Consider the following 15080-nt stretch of genomic DNA (forward strand, 5'->3'; position numbering starts at 1 on the left):
AATTTTTAAATATGAATTCATATAGCAGAACAAAACAAAGCAAGGTAAATGCGTAGCGTTGAAAAACAAAGGAGATAGGGCCTTCTCAGTTAGTGCACTTAAAGCTCTTATTATATTATATTATATTATATTATATTATATTATATTATATTATATTATATTATATTATATTATATTATATTATATTATATTATATTATATTATATTATATTGAATTAAAGACTTTTTTTTCCGGAAACACCAATTTTGCAGGCTTCCTAGCCTGGCTAAATGTGATATGCTGGTTTTTAAAAACTGGTCCCATCACTTGTATTATGTTTTATTTGCCCACTGGCTTTTATAATCTGTTTTTAGAGTGCTTTACATTTCATTTGAGATTCTTATTTATTTAAGAAATACTAAGATAGACATAATGTACATCGGATTGGTGCCACTGACGTTAAATGTGCTGTACATAAGAATATATTAAATCAAATAAAGAAAGGAAGGAATTATGTGGGGCTGTATGGACACCATTTAAGGAGAAATTTATAAGGTTTAGTTGGGGATTAGAAACATTCTCCAGGGATATTAAGAAAGTATGTTTTCTTTGTTCAAGGTTTATGTCTATTGTGTGATTAAGAAACAAGATTTTAGAACCAATTTCTGTATCTTTTTAAATCTTCACCGGATGAGCATTTTCTGTAATTTAAGGTGTTTGATTTGACAATTGTTCAGTAAACCCATTGACCTTCTTACACCAAGTTTGTATTTAAATTAGTTTTTAGCTTATTACTGGAAGCCTAAATGAGATTTATTTGATTATGGTCACGAAAACCGAGTTTTACTTTGGTTTCAATTTGCATTCAAGCTTATATTTATAGTTTACCCGTGTCAATCCAGGGTGACATTTGCTTCAGTGCTAATTCAGCGACACTAAATCTAATTGTGGTTCACCACATCTAGTATGCTGAGTCTCAGAGAAGTTATTTTTAGTTTGTTGTTTTAGTTCTCTGACATGATTGCAGTACTAATCAAATGTTTAAATGCTCTTATCACCAGCATGAATGCTATGTTCCTTTTTAGCCAACTAGCAGCTACAATGTATTTTAAATGCAAATGGAACAGCTCTTTCAAACAAGTGGGTTTTCTGGCACAAACCTGGATTTCAAGCTCATATTTCCAACAGAGTTGTGGCCATTCTAGAGGGCATTTTTATAATGGGTCGAGTTATCCATTCTCAAAGCGGTTTTGGCCTGTGTTCGGGACCGCTGTCCAGAGTCAAAGTTTCTGTTAAACCCAATTACACTTTTGAGTAAAACAGCCCCACACAATGACAAGAGTATGTTTAAAATCTGGTCCCATGGTAGGTAATAAACCCGATCAAATTAACTATACCGGTTCTGGTTAAATGTCCACCCAGAATCATGGCAGAAGGTTATTGATGGCCACCAACGTATGTCTGGGTCTCTGGAACTTGCAAAGTGACACGTAACCTAATGTTAGAAGTAATATAGTTGTAATTGTAACCCTGTTTGGGTTACAGGAAATCAGCAATACCTGCTGCTCAATACTTAGTAACGGGACTGATTCAAAATCTCTTTTAAAGACTCATCTTTTAAATTTGGCTTTTAATTCCAGTTAAGAAGGAGCATCGGGCTACTTTTATTGATGGTTATTGTGTTAGCTGCTCTTATATTGTTAGTGTTACTGTAGATGTTGCATTTTATTGGTTATGGTATGATTCTTTTGTTTTGTAGATCTGTACAGTACTTTCATCATTGGTGTGTGAAGCGCTTTATGAATAAGGTCTGATTGATTGATTGATTGATTGATTGATTGGTTGATTGATTGATTGATCAAAATTAATCACAGCTGTTATTATGGAAATGTCTTTTCGGGGCCTTTGTATTAAAATTTTTCATGCATTTTCTTCTTAGCCATTTGTCTTTTGTCTGCCTCAGGTTATAACATCTGTATAGCTAAAGGAACATATTGATTAACGCACCTAGATATAGATCTAGATTATTCCACATGTGCAAAGTTAGTATCTAAAAGCTGAAACTAGAACAATTTGCTGAACTGTGCCTATTTGGTCAAACCAGCTGGATTAAACAGTTCGTCAATCAAAGCCCGGTGTCTCCCACAAGTGTCCCAAAGAATCATCATTACAGCAGTTGCTGCTGTTTGATGTTTTAAATCTTAAAAAAATAGTTAATATGTAGAATTTAAAGCCTCAAATTCATATAACATTCATGCCAACGATGACTGTCTGCAGCTTTCTGTCCGGCTCCGAATGAAAGGCTAAGATGCACCTCTGATAAAGGTGTTGAACCAGTAATGGGACTTTCCACATTTGAGGTTCTTAATGCCACAAAAACATCTTTGTCCTAGAAACTACAGGGGTGCAACTGTTTAATCAGACGGCCTAACATTTGGTACATAACATTAGTCATTTTAAAATCGGACAGTATACTTGTCTACATTCTCACTGCCCGCTTGTTACTAAAACCCAATAATTTTCTGTCAAATTCTATCTTTACTTAAGATATAAAAGTTTAAATGTTTATGTCATCTGAGTCATTTTTTTGTAACAATCGTTCAAAGAAAACTAGATTTTGATGTAAGTAAATAATAATAAAAAAAACATTATAAATCAGAAAATGCACCAGATTTAACTTTATAGCCAGATTTCTGCAAACTGATATTTTACCTTACAATGTTATCTTGCAGCATTTAGCATGCTGCCATGTGCAACATGTATTTCTGAAGATGCTCCCAGAGACTGTCGCCTGTTGTTCCTTTGATGCTCTTGGAGTCTAAAAACAGCTTGTGGCTTTTTGCAAAAGCACACATCCTGTGACAGCCCTCTGAGAAGAAAATAAAAGATAGACGAGCCAACTGCGTGCCCTCAGAGTGTGCAAGCAGAAACCTGCATCGCACTCTGTAGAGTTCTTCAGCTCGGATAAAAATCAGTTTAAAGAGTTGCAAGTTTAATTTTAAAACATTTTATGCCATGGCGTCATCTAGCAATCACACAAACGTACAAGGTAAGTCATTAAATAAACTCCTACTAGTTGCAGAAGAGTGAACAGGAGATTAGTTTTGAAATGCCAACATAAGGATATTTAAAGTATGCACAGAAATAAGAGGCATAATTTTATTTTCAGGAAATCTAATGCTACAGGCAGAGAACTGTAGATTTCATTGCATTCTGTCGCAGGTTTAGGACCGTTGACCATTTTGAGCGAAGTGCAAATATTTTATTTTAAAACCGAATGAATAGCTCTGTTGTTTTTAGTAGCGGTCCAGTTTCATTGTCTTTATAAGTGTCTTACATTTCTGCAGTGTTACCAAAATCTTAACCCGTCTGAACGGGAAACTGTAACAAATTTTGAGCAAAATGTTCAATCACCAGCCCTGTATTTATTTTATGCAATTATCAGATTAAAGTTGTTTTTAAACAGCTTTATCCTAATTTGTTATGATAAATGCACATTTGACTGTTTAGATTTTTAACATTGTTCTGTTTGTTCTATGGATTTTTGTAGTTATATTAAATACGTTGGTGATTTAGTGACAGAGCAGAGGGTTGTTGCTAATAAACGGTTTAAAAAAAAAGGGTAACCGTCATGAATTGTGACACAGTTAGTCAGAAAATGGAACATGCATTTGTTTCCAAGAAAACTGAAAAGAAAATGTGAAAGTGAGTGATTATGTTACCCCACAGCGATTTCACTCTTTTATAGTTTTCTTTCTCCAACATTCTGTTGTTTGGGTCAAATTAAACAACGGCCTCCCATAAGATTATTAGTGAACAATATTTCACCTGAACAATTAGACAGAGCTGTCCCAACACAAAGGATGAGGAAACAGAGAGATGACCCAAGCACTTTAACTTGTGTCCACCTACCATGTTTATTTTTAGGATTGATTTTAAAAGCTTTATTTTATTTAATCAAAAGGCGCTCTGGAGGTGCTGTGTTGATGCGCCTCCAGAACCTCAGGAGAACCTCTGGGTCTAACGAGAACTTGGTTTTAGCTGTGACTGCTCCACAGAGGTGAAGGTGCCTTTGCTGCAGGAGCTCCTTAACTCTGTGTCTAACTGTCCCGTCATATCAGACAAGTTTCAGCGCTCAGTGATTATGAGTCTCATCCTTAAACACGTTTGCGCTCATTAACTTTTAATACAACATTGGAGTTGACATTTGTAGGTTGTTTAATATTTAATTGTTTTTTATTTTTTTATGGTTTATGCATATGTTGTGTTTGTTATTCCACCACTTTACGCATGCACCTTGACCAATTCTCTGTCTCTGTCTCTCTCTGTCTCTCTGGTTTCCTCCATTTGTGGTAGCGCAGTTGGTCAAAACATTTTCCTAAACACTCTGCACTCAGATACACAGAGTGCCCACCCCCACTGGTGACATTTTCCATGAAAGGTCATGTCTACAAAGAGGCACGATTATACGACAATACGGTGCAGCTCTTAAAACACAAACTAGAAATGTTCCAAGTCATGGAAACCCTGTTATCGCATTAAAGCAAGCTTAGTTTACCAAGATTGCAAACCCTAAACTATGCAGACCGTTATACTTTAGAGACTCTGTTGCAAATTGTCAGGATTATTTACATTTACAGCCTCAAATTAATCTTTAAATCGCATGGTCCTTTACTCTGAATATATTCTATTTATTATTTTCCTTTGTTGTAAAATTTGCCGTTGTTGCACAGAGTTTATTCAAATTTTTTTGTTGAATTATTTATTCCCTTTATGTGTGTCTGCGTGCATTCATTTCCCTTTCACTTTGCTGCTGATGCACCTGAATTTCCCAAACTTTGTTTTGTATTCTACTCTGTTCTTCTGTAAAACTGCTTGTAGTTTATCAGCGCAATGGTCATAAAATAGATCCCGTCATACTCTGAAAACTAAAAATACTTTATAACATACAGAAAGATACACATGATCAGTATTCGTTTTCAATTTACATTTTTGCCACACTGTGTAGCAAAGATAGGGCAGAATGATTATTTTTCAGTATAATAATAATAATACTGATATATATATATATATATATATATATATATATATATATATATATATATATATATATATCAGATTTAGAATAATAACATATGTAATGCTTCAGCATCTGAAGCATTTCTCTATATATTTTATCATTAGAGTTACACAGACCACACTTAATATACACCTAAGTGTGGTCTCTCGCTGTCTCTCTGCATATATATATATATATATATATATATATATATATATATATATATATATATATATATATATAAACTACCAAGGGCTCAGGGAAGAACTAGAAAGAGCCTGGAAAGACAAAAAAAAAAGACAACAGTAGTGACCGTGGTCATTGAAGCACTCGGGGCAGTTACCCCCACTCTGGAGAAGTGATTCCAACAGATACCTGGAGAAATATGAGATATCTCAGTCCAGAAAAGTGCAGTCTTAGGAACAGCTAACATCCTTAGAAGAACCCTGAAGCTGGAGAGAACAGTTTTTTTTAGTGTATATATATATATATATATATATATATATAATTATAAGAAAATTATACTTAATATAATATAAGATGTTTGTTGCGTTGTGTTGTATTCTTTACAGCATTAATATTTTTATTTTTTTTACTTTTTATTTTTACATGTTTTAAAACACATGCTTCTCAAAGGGTTTTCAATAAAAAGTTATTGCACCCAGTCAGGATGCCTTTATGCAAAGCACCTTAAAGCAAGCATCAGTGTTTGTAATATATTTTTTAATCCTGCCAAGGGACTCTTAGTCATCCATTCTTCCTGCTAAAAGCTCTTAACTCTGAAAGATTCATGAGCTCCCCTACACGCACCCCAGTTTGTAATTTTTTTTTTTAACAGTTTTGATTTGGCCTGTAGGGAAACCTTTTTTCCCCTTTTAATAAGGTTGTACGGTTTATGGTGCGTGACATAATCAGCAATGTGTTTATTGTTTTCTGTGCACAGACTTTTTCCAGATATACTTAAATCTGTGTAATCTGTGCTACAGTGTTGCCTAGAGGAGACCTTTACCAATGTGCACAGTCTGTGGTTTACTTTGGAAGGAGGTGACATACCCAGCAGTGAATATTTAAAACTTAATTTCTATCTTATTAAGGCTTCACTCTGTAAAATGTCATCTTTTGCATTGTAAAGAAATTATAGCACTTAGAGGTTCTGATAATTTATTTCTGGCTTGTATACTTTTGCAATCCAGATATAAATTAAAAAAAAAGATTTGAGTTTCTCATAAATCTTGTTTATATATATATATATAAAAATAAAATTAGTGCCTAACTTTTTTAATGATCTTAGTGACCTCCTTTTTGTGATTTGTGTTGATTATGACTGTTTAATTATTATGGGAGATTTTAACTTTCATGTTGGCAACCCTGAAGACAGAAGTGCAAAAGAACTGTGTGACACACTGAGAAACTTTGGTTTAACTCAACATGTTAAACAGCCAACACACAAACAGGGACATAGTTTAGGCTTAATCATCATTAAAGGTCTAAACATTTCCAAAGTCAATGTAACTGACGTTGCCCTATCGGATCACTTCTCTGTTACCTTTGAAAGCATAATTTCCACTGATTCATTTAGCCAAAGGGACATCATACGAAAACGCATCTTTAAGGACAATGTCACAGAAACTTTTATCCAAGCTTACTCTGCTACTTCAACCATGGGCTGCAACTCAGTAGATGAGCTAGTAGATAACGTTCATTCTAGAGTCTCAGACACCATTGACTGCATTGCTCCAGTTAAAGTGAAGGTTGTTTCTGTGAAGAAAAAAATCTCCTTGGAGAAATGCTCCAACAGTTAGAAGGGAAAAAAGGGAGTGTTGAAAAGCTGAACGCAGGTGGAGAAAGACTAGACTCCACATTCACTATGACATCTATAAAGAGAGACTTTACAGATTTAACTTAAAACAAAAATGTTAAGTAATAAACACGTCCCTCCTGTCAGGTGTTTCTCCCCAGTTCCTAAAAACAGCAATTATCAAACTTCTGCTGAAAAAGAACAATTTAGACAAACTTCTACTCCAGAACTACAGGCCCATCTCAAACCTCCCCTTTATGAGTAAGATTATTAAAAAAGCTGTATTTCAACAATTAAACACCTTAACAATGGATGTATTAAAAATAATACAGCCATTTAAATGCAGACTGTGGAAGAACCACAGTGCTGGTACTATTGGACCTCAGTGCAGCATTCGATACTGTCGATTACTCCATTCTGTTAGACTTTTGTACAAATTGGCTTCTACAGACGACAAAAATCACACGCAGGGTTCCCATTAGGGTCCATCCTGGGTGCCCATTATCTACATGCTCCCTCTGGCTCAGATCATAAAAAACAACATCAGCTACCATAACTATGCAGACGACACACAGCTCTACATCACCATGTCACCAGGTGACTATGAACCCATTCAAGCACTGAGTAAATACCTAGAAGAAATCAATGCATGGATGTGCCAAAATTTTCTTAAATTGAATAAAAACAAAACTGAAGTAATATTTCTTGGACCGATGGAGGAGCGATCAAAAGTTAGCGCACAGCTTCAGCTGCTTCTTATGGAACCATTGTTTATCCTGCACTTGCTGCTATTGCACTTCTGGTTAGACCTAAACTGCATTTCGTTGCCTTGTACCTGTACCTGTTTAATGACAATAAAGTTGTATCTAATCTAATCTAATCTAATATAATCTAATCTAATCTAATCTAATCTTTAGATAGGAACCACTGATGAGGCCCGAAATCTGGGTGTAGTGATGGACTCAGGTCGGCTTTCTATCACCTGAAGAACATTTCTAGGATTAAAGGACTGACGTCTCAGAATGATCTGGAAAAACTAATCCATGCGTTTATCTTTAGTAGAATTGATTACTGCAACGGTGTTTTCACAGGTCTGCCTAAAAAATGGATCAGACAGCTGCAGCTGATCCAGAACGCTGCTGCCCGCGTCCTCACTAAGACTAATAAAGTAGAGCACATCACCCCAGTTCTAAAGTCCTTACACTGGCTCCCTGTATCTCAGAGAATAGACTTTAAAATACTTCTGTTAGTCTATAAATCACTGAATGAGACCACCCAGGTCTTCTGGCTCCAGCCTGCTCTGCATACCTAGAACCAGAACCAGAACCAAACACGGAGAAGCAGCATTTAGTTCCTATGCTCCACTTATCTGGAACAAACTTACAGAAAACTGTAAAAGTGCTGAAAGCCTGAGTTCCTTTAAATCAAGATTAAAAACATTTGTTTAGGATTTCCTTCAACTATTCTAGTTCAACTGTTTTACTGAAACATCATTAGTTTAAGTTTGTAGTCCAACTGTTTTTAATGTTTGCTTTTAGTTTCTATTTTCCCATGTTTTATTTTGTTTCTACATTTTATTCCAACTTGCTTTTATTCTGTTACTGAAATGTGCTATACAAATAAATTTGCCTTACCTTGCCTTGCTTAAGTAAAACTATGACTTAATTTAGGTGAAAAGTTTCTATCTCTCATTTCCACCCTAATTAGAATAGTTGTCATATAATGTAATGTAGCTGCAAAACGAAACAGGCATGGACTTAAATGTTAGAGCAGCAAATAACAGGAACCTTTTCGAATGGTTTTGAGGTAGGGAAGAAATTAAGCATGCTTTGCTGAATTTGTATTCCTGCAAGAACTGAAAAAAAGTTTCTTGCACATCCAGGCTTGCAAAAGTCTGTGAAACCACATCTTCTTCTACCGAAGACCGAGCAGAGCTGTGATGTAAATCTTTTTGTCAGGATGCAGAGTTCATGACTTTAAAAGTTAGTTTATCACGGTGTCGTTTTTTTTTTCATCTAGTATTTGCTCATCTGCGTCCTGTGCTTAGGCTCATTTCTAAATGCTTAGGTGGATTTACGTCTTTGACTGTAAATCTGCTTTAAAAGGCATTTCTAAAATGTAAGGAAAACTATGACTTTAGACTGAGAAACATTACAATCCCGTCAAAGTCAGCTTCCCAGTGCAAAATAATTTTTCATAGCTGGGCTGTTTTATATTTTTAAGACTTTGCCTTGTGCACTGGCAAGCTTTATCTACAATTATAAATATGTCTAGATGTTTTTACTTCCTTTTGCTTTAAATGAGATAATCCCTCGATATAGGATGTCAGTGTTTCTAAAATAGACTTGGGTTATTGGTGGTGCAGTTGTGGTTAACTTTTTCTTTGTGAACAATATGTTCTTCCTGTCTGTCTTAAAGGGTCTTCTACTGTACCAACAACAGCAACAACCTCCTGTCCAGGTAAATATAACAAACAATTTATTCAGGATTCATATAGGGGATGACACAATGGATCATTTTGCTCCACAATAGCAAATTATTGTTACTTTAGCCTTTAAATATATGTCAGAGGAAACATTAGTCATTCGTGGCTGTTTGACTTTTCCCATTTTGTCTCGTTACAATCACAAAATTCAACAGTTTCCTGGAATTTTAACCAAGATTAGGTTCATAATTGTAAAATACAAGGAAACTGATTCAAGATTTTCTAAATTTTGTAATGTCTTGTAATCTAAATATTGAGGTTAACTGGTAACATCTAGGTAAAGACAGGTTTACAAACCCTTCTGTGATTGTGGTATTTGAACTCCACTCCACCATGGCCTGCAGTGAATTTGCTAACTTATTTACTGAGAAAATCCCAAAAAATTAGAAGGGCAGTCTAAGTTAATACACAGCTTCATCTGCTTTAGCTAGGAACCACTGATCAGCCCTGAAATCTGGGTGTAGTGATGGACTGGGACCTGAACCTCCAAAAGCATCTAAACGCAATTACAAAGTCAGCCTTCTATCACCTGAAGAACATTTCCAGGATTAAAGGACAAATGTCTCATCGGGATCTGGAAAAACTCATCCATGTGTTTATATTTAGTAGAATTGATTACTGCTGTTTTCACAGGTCTGCCAAAAAAATATGTAGATCAGACAGCTACAGTTGATCCAGAACATTAAAAAAGTATAAACATCATTCATCCATTTCCTTTCACTCCACAATTATGCATTGCCTTCTGTTGGTTTACATTTATTCACGTTTGTCATTGGAATTTGATAAATGTGAAAATATTGACTATGCTAGCTGGGCAGTGTTTGTGCTTTTCACTTTTCATGATTAAGTTGAAAGATTTTGCCAAAATGTACGTACCTGACAGTGTGCTTCTATTTTTCCACAGAGAATAGGTGTGCCATGTCACATGACTGTGTGACCATCTACGTCCTCTCTTCAGCGCTGGCGATCTCACTTTTGCTAAACTTGGCTTGCTGTTTGTCAAAGATTTGCTCAAGTAATCATGTTATTTCCTATTTTATACATCTCAGGAAAACGTCTTCTTTTTACGTAACGATGAATGTATGATTATTTATGTTGCAACAGGGAAAGGAAGGTGTAAGTGCAGGAGAAAACGAAGGTATGTAGCTCACTTTGAAGATTAAAGATTGCAGCAAGAGCTTTGATCAATAAAACAAGAAGAAACTCACGGCCAGTTTTCATCTTTTGTATGAAATTCAAGTCGAAGTTCAAGACAGATGGAGGACAATCCCATTTATGGAAATCTAAACTACATGGACCCAAGTAGGTATTCTGTCTGTGTGTGTGTTGTCCTGTGTTATCAGGTACATCTTTACGGTTAATTGCATCAACCGTGATGTTGTTTTCAACAGGTGTTGCTGTATACACAGAAGCTGCTCCTCTTCACCCATCACTGAGCTCTTCATCTTTAAGGAATCCACAGAGGGTCAATCCTGACTCTAAGGTAGAGCCTTTACAGGTTCTCAACTAATCTGACGATTTATCAACCAAATACTGAACTGATCCTTCTTCTCTGTCTCTTTCCAGTCCAAAAATCAGGAATGCTACGCCAACCTGACCCTGAAGGCTCCCAGGCCGCAGTCTGGGCGCATCTCTCCACAGATCCCGCCCTTAGACATGGTGCATTCAGAGGTGCTAGAGGAACCAGAAGAAGCAGAGACAGAAGAGCAGGTTACCATAGATGATGCCGTCTCCACCATGTCTGAACTGTATGCCTCCGTGCAAACTCAGCGCGCCAAAATGGTCGACACCGGGGACGGTGAAGAAGGCTACGCAAACCATCTCTGAGGCCAACAGATCTGTCGATGCTCAGAGGACGATGCAGGATCTTTTTAAAGGCTTGACCTGCCACCACAGGAGGGCACTGTTGGCCATTGCACTGCACTGACAACCAGTTTGTAGCAATGTAGTACATCTATGCGTGTTGTTCAGTACATTTAGTGTCAGGACACACCAGTGCAATTATAATGCATTTGAATGAGTTTTATGGTGCAGATTCAGAATAATAAAAAGATCTAATGAAACCAGCAGGTTGAATTGAAACAAACAGAACTAATTGAATGGATCTATTAAATTGGTACAAGTATTAATGTGCTAATTTCAATTAATGTGTATAACAACCTTTGAGTGCAACCATTCAGTTCTTTTTGTTTACTACTTTAATGAGAGTTTCTTTGTGAAAGACCCCTGTAAATACTAAATCTTTGTACCCCTTTGGTAAATTGTTGGTTCAGTAAAAATATTGTCATGTTTAAAACAGAAGCGTTTGTCTGGATTGTTTGAGAATGTGACAAACAGCAACAAGTGACAGCAGTAAGGATATTTATTAATTAGCAGCAGAAGTAAAGGTTTTTCACTGAGAAAGACAAGTGACTGACGTTTTGTTGCATAAGAGCAGAGAAAATGTTGTCAAGTCTTCCGTTTTCATAAAAATCCCCAGGTAGGCTCGAACCTCACTAATAACTTGAGGCAAAAATAAACACAAACAATCTGACCAACTAAGTATCTAACTAATTAGGATTTAGGTTATTTTGGTGTCTTGTTGAGTGTTGGTGAGATTGGGGTCTCGTCTACAGCAACGCCAACGGTCTATTATTGTGAAGATAGAGCACGAAGACCTGAGCCAGAAATGGAGGCTTAGATTTACCCGTTTTCCTATACTCTGACCAACACCCATGAAGATATGGATCATGACTGAAAGAACTAGATCCTGAATGCAGGCAGCTGCTGCCATTAAATATAACCAGATGTTTAAAGGTTGACCAGTCCTTTATAACTTGGTTGGGAAAGTTTACCTCATCATGGAGCCCCTTGGAAGAACTGCTTCCAGGGCAGGAATCGTAGCAAGAAATTGATCAACTAATCAGATGGACTTAGGGTAATGTTCGAAGTCTGTCACTTTAGTTGGCCAATTATAAAGGGATCCTACATTTTTTCACCTTTTTTTGACATCATTGACACCGTTTCAAACCTGTTATCACTCCAATGCGTTAAAGACAGGCTCACATTTCAAGTTTAATACGTTACCTGTAAAAACAGGAATGGATTTGAGCCTAATTATGGATTAACTTAAACCTTTCTGGATTTCTTAACTGATTAAAATCAGACTTAATCATTATTTGAATATTGATGTTTCCTATCTTTGCAAGAATGTTTCTCATCTTTTGGCACCTTTCAAATAAACAGACAGGTGAGGTCACTACAAATCACACAGTCATTCATTGTTTAAAAAAAACAAAACAAACAAAAAAGAACAGGTCAGACATGTTAAAAGGTAGAACACCCCAGATTTGGAGCTGTATCATTTAAAGTTTGCTACTAAATGAGGAAACATTATTTCATTTCTCAATGGAGGAACCTAGGAGAAGTAATTTTTTGGCTAGTAAAATATTTTAAAGGACCAGATCATTAAACAACCACCCACTTGCCCTCAGATGTCTGGTGGAAGCGTAAAAGTGCTGACTTCCAAGCAGTAGTGTAATAAATTTCTGCTCCATCTTCTAATCTTTATTAAGTGCACCGAGTGATATGAGATAGCAAAAAGTTGGAACCCGAGTACAACGCCTGACCTTTGACTGAGAAAGCACCCACGTTTGAAATAATTTTACACAGTTAAAACACATTTTAATGAAAACAACAACAACAACAACAACAGCAACATATAAAGCAGTTGTTACAGCATCATGCATGTTTTAGGTCTTTCCCTGGCTCTCCAATGTTAAAATGGATCAAATGATGGTTCATTACCAGGCCTCTGCAGAAGCTGATGATTTACTGATTCAGCTGGACTGAAGCGTGGGACACATCTTAAACAAGCAGCATGTCAGCCTTTAAGGACCAAGGCTGGATATCTTGGATAAGAAAGATCAGTTGCACAAAACTTGTTTACACTTCTTATGATTAAGAGTATTGCTGATTGTATGTTACATTTATCACAACAGCACTCTTATCACGGCAGCGTTAACAGTTATAGAAACAATAATCACTGCGGGAGATAAGCAAGTGTCACAGCTATTAAGGCTCTCATTGTAGTATCCGACAGAGTGGGGCCACACGCATGAGAGGAATAATGTCATTATTGTTCCCTTATTAGCTTTAATGTTTTTTTGATCAGCAAAGATTTTTAGGATGCAGCAGATGTCTATTAGAAATGTGCGTTTTGTCTCTATAGTACGAACTGTAAAAGACAAACACAAGGCATTTATGAACTCAGACCATAAATAAGCACATAATGCAAACCTCCCCGAAAACCAACAAAAAGATCGCATACATTTCAGTTTATTTTCATGATATTATGTGGAATAATGATATGTGTAATAATCAGACTTCTGGCCATGAGAGCTGCGTGTTGATCAGTCTAGTTGCGGCTAAAAACAACATGTTAACTTTTTTTTCTTACTTTCTTCATATTCTGAAGTTTGCATACACAGATAATTGGAAAGCCCAGGTGATATTGTCATGACTTAGTATGCGTCTGATAGGTTAATTGAGAACATTTGAGTTAAATGGAGGAGCACCTGAGGATGAATTTGAAAGCAACAAACACATGTTTTATGGAATATTGTGGGAAAATATCAGCGCCAGAACAAAAACTAACATTAAAAGTCAGATTAGAGTTTGCCAATGTGCTCATGGACAAACAAATACACAAATGTTTGACCTAAGTCATACAGCTTAAAAGGCAATTCTACTGAATAGTATGTAAATGTCTGACGTCTGAAGTATTACAGCACTATCTAGCTCTGTCTTCTCTAACCCCCAGTTGATCAAGGCAGATGACCTTTCACACTGAGCCTGGTTCTGCTGGAGGTTTTCCTCTCTGTTAAAGGGGAGTTTTCCTCTCCACTGTTGCCTCATGCATGCTCAGTATGAGGGATTGCTGAAAAGCCATCTACAATGCAGATGACTGTCCACTGTGGCTCTATGCTCTTTCAGGAGGAGTGAATGCTGCTTGTCAAGGGTTTCCTTAGATAGAAAATGTTTTGACCAATTTGTATGATTTGATTGAATTTGACTTTGTAAAGTCCCTTGAGATGACATGTGTTGTGAAATGGTGCTATTTAAACTAAAAATAATTGAATTGAATCTCTCTCCTGGTTCTGGTATTTAGCAAATATCCATGATTTCAGGAAACCTAACAGCTCTGAAAAAGAAAGGTTTAGCATGATTTGACGTGTAACAGTGAGAAATAAAAGTTAGGTTCTTTTTATACGGTGCATGTAAATATCTGGCTTCAAGCGTTGCTGCAAATGTCTATGTTTTTGTAAGTTAGATGCCAAAAAAACATTGATGCAATCTGGCAAGTGTAACAGAGCTCTCTGATAAAATCTAATAAAGACCAAAGTAAAAATAAAGTCTCTTTAGCTGAAGATCTTGATGAACATAAAAGTTTACAACACAAACTAAAGGGTAAAAAAACAAAACAGATTCTGAATGGTTGAAATAAAAAGGGATCTAGCCAAACCTAGCTTCAGAAACTGGTTTTAATGAAAATGTGATTAACAGTTACCATCACACGTCTAAAGACAACCATCAGATGCATTATAATAAAATTCTTTACTTTATCAAAATGTACTTTTTTATGGTTTATCTTTAAAAAATCTTTTGAATCATGAGCTACAGATTGAAAGCAGGGAAACTGACTGAGGAGAGCCTCACAGCCGACTGGCCCAGTATGTTGTAAATGTTCCAACGTTGTTAAAAAGACAATTAAGATTAT

General features: G+C 36.1%; 1 protein-coding gene across 1 annotated transcript; it reads left to right on the forward strand.

The window, feature by feature from the left end:
- Window positions 1-2909: 2909 nt before the first annotated feature.
- On the forward strand, window positions 2910-11623 carry LOC118567238. Its single transcript, XM_036151892.1, has 7 exons — window positions 2910-3029; window positions 9256-9297; window positions 10227-10337; window positions 10427-10460; window positions 10563-10624; window positions 10714-10805; window positions 10889-11623. Exons 1-7 carry the CDS (start codon window positions 2996-2998, stop codon window positions 11147-11149), a joined length of 636 nt encoding a protein of 211 aa, XP_036007785.1. The 5' UTR covers window positions 2910-2995; the 3' UTR covers window positions 11150-11623.
- Window positions 11624-15080: the final 3457 nt, after the last annotated feature.

Source organism: Fundulus heteroclitus, chromosome 20, assembly GCF_011125445.2.
Source record: "Fundulus heteroclitus isolate FHET01 chromosome 20, MU-UCD_Fhet_4.1, whole genome shotgun sequence".
Classification (NCBI taxonomy): Eukaryota; Metazoa; Chordata; class Actinopteri; order Cyprinodontiformes; family Fundulidae; genus Fundulus; species Fundulus heteroclitus.

Bases quoted from the DNA above. Each gene is read 5' to 3' on its own strand.
- LOC118567238 (XM_036151892.1), top strand. From the start codon at position 2,996: ATGGCGTCATCTAGCAATCACACAAACGTACAAG. The intron at 10,625-10,713 runs GTAGGTATTCTG...TGTTTTCAACAG, and splicing joins TCTAAACTACATGGACCCAA to GTGTTGCTGTATACACAGAA. The intron at 10,806-10,888 runs GTAGAGCCTTTA...GTCTCTTTCCAG, and splicing joins GGGTCAATCCTGACTCTAAG to TCCAAAAATCAGGAATGCTA.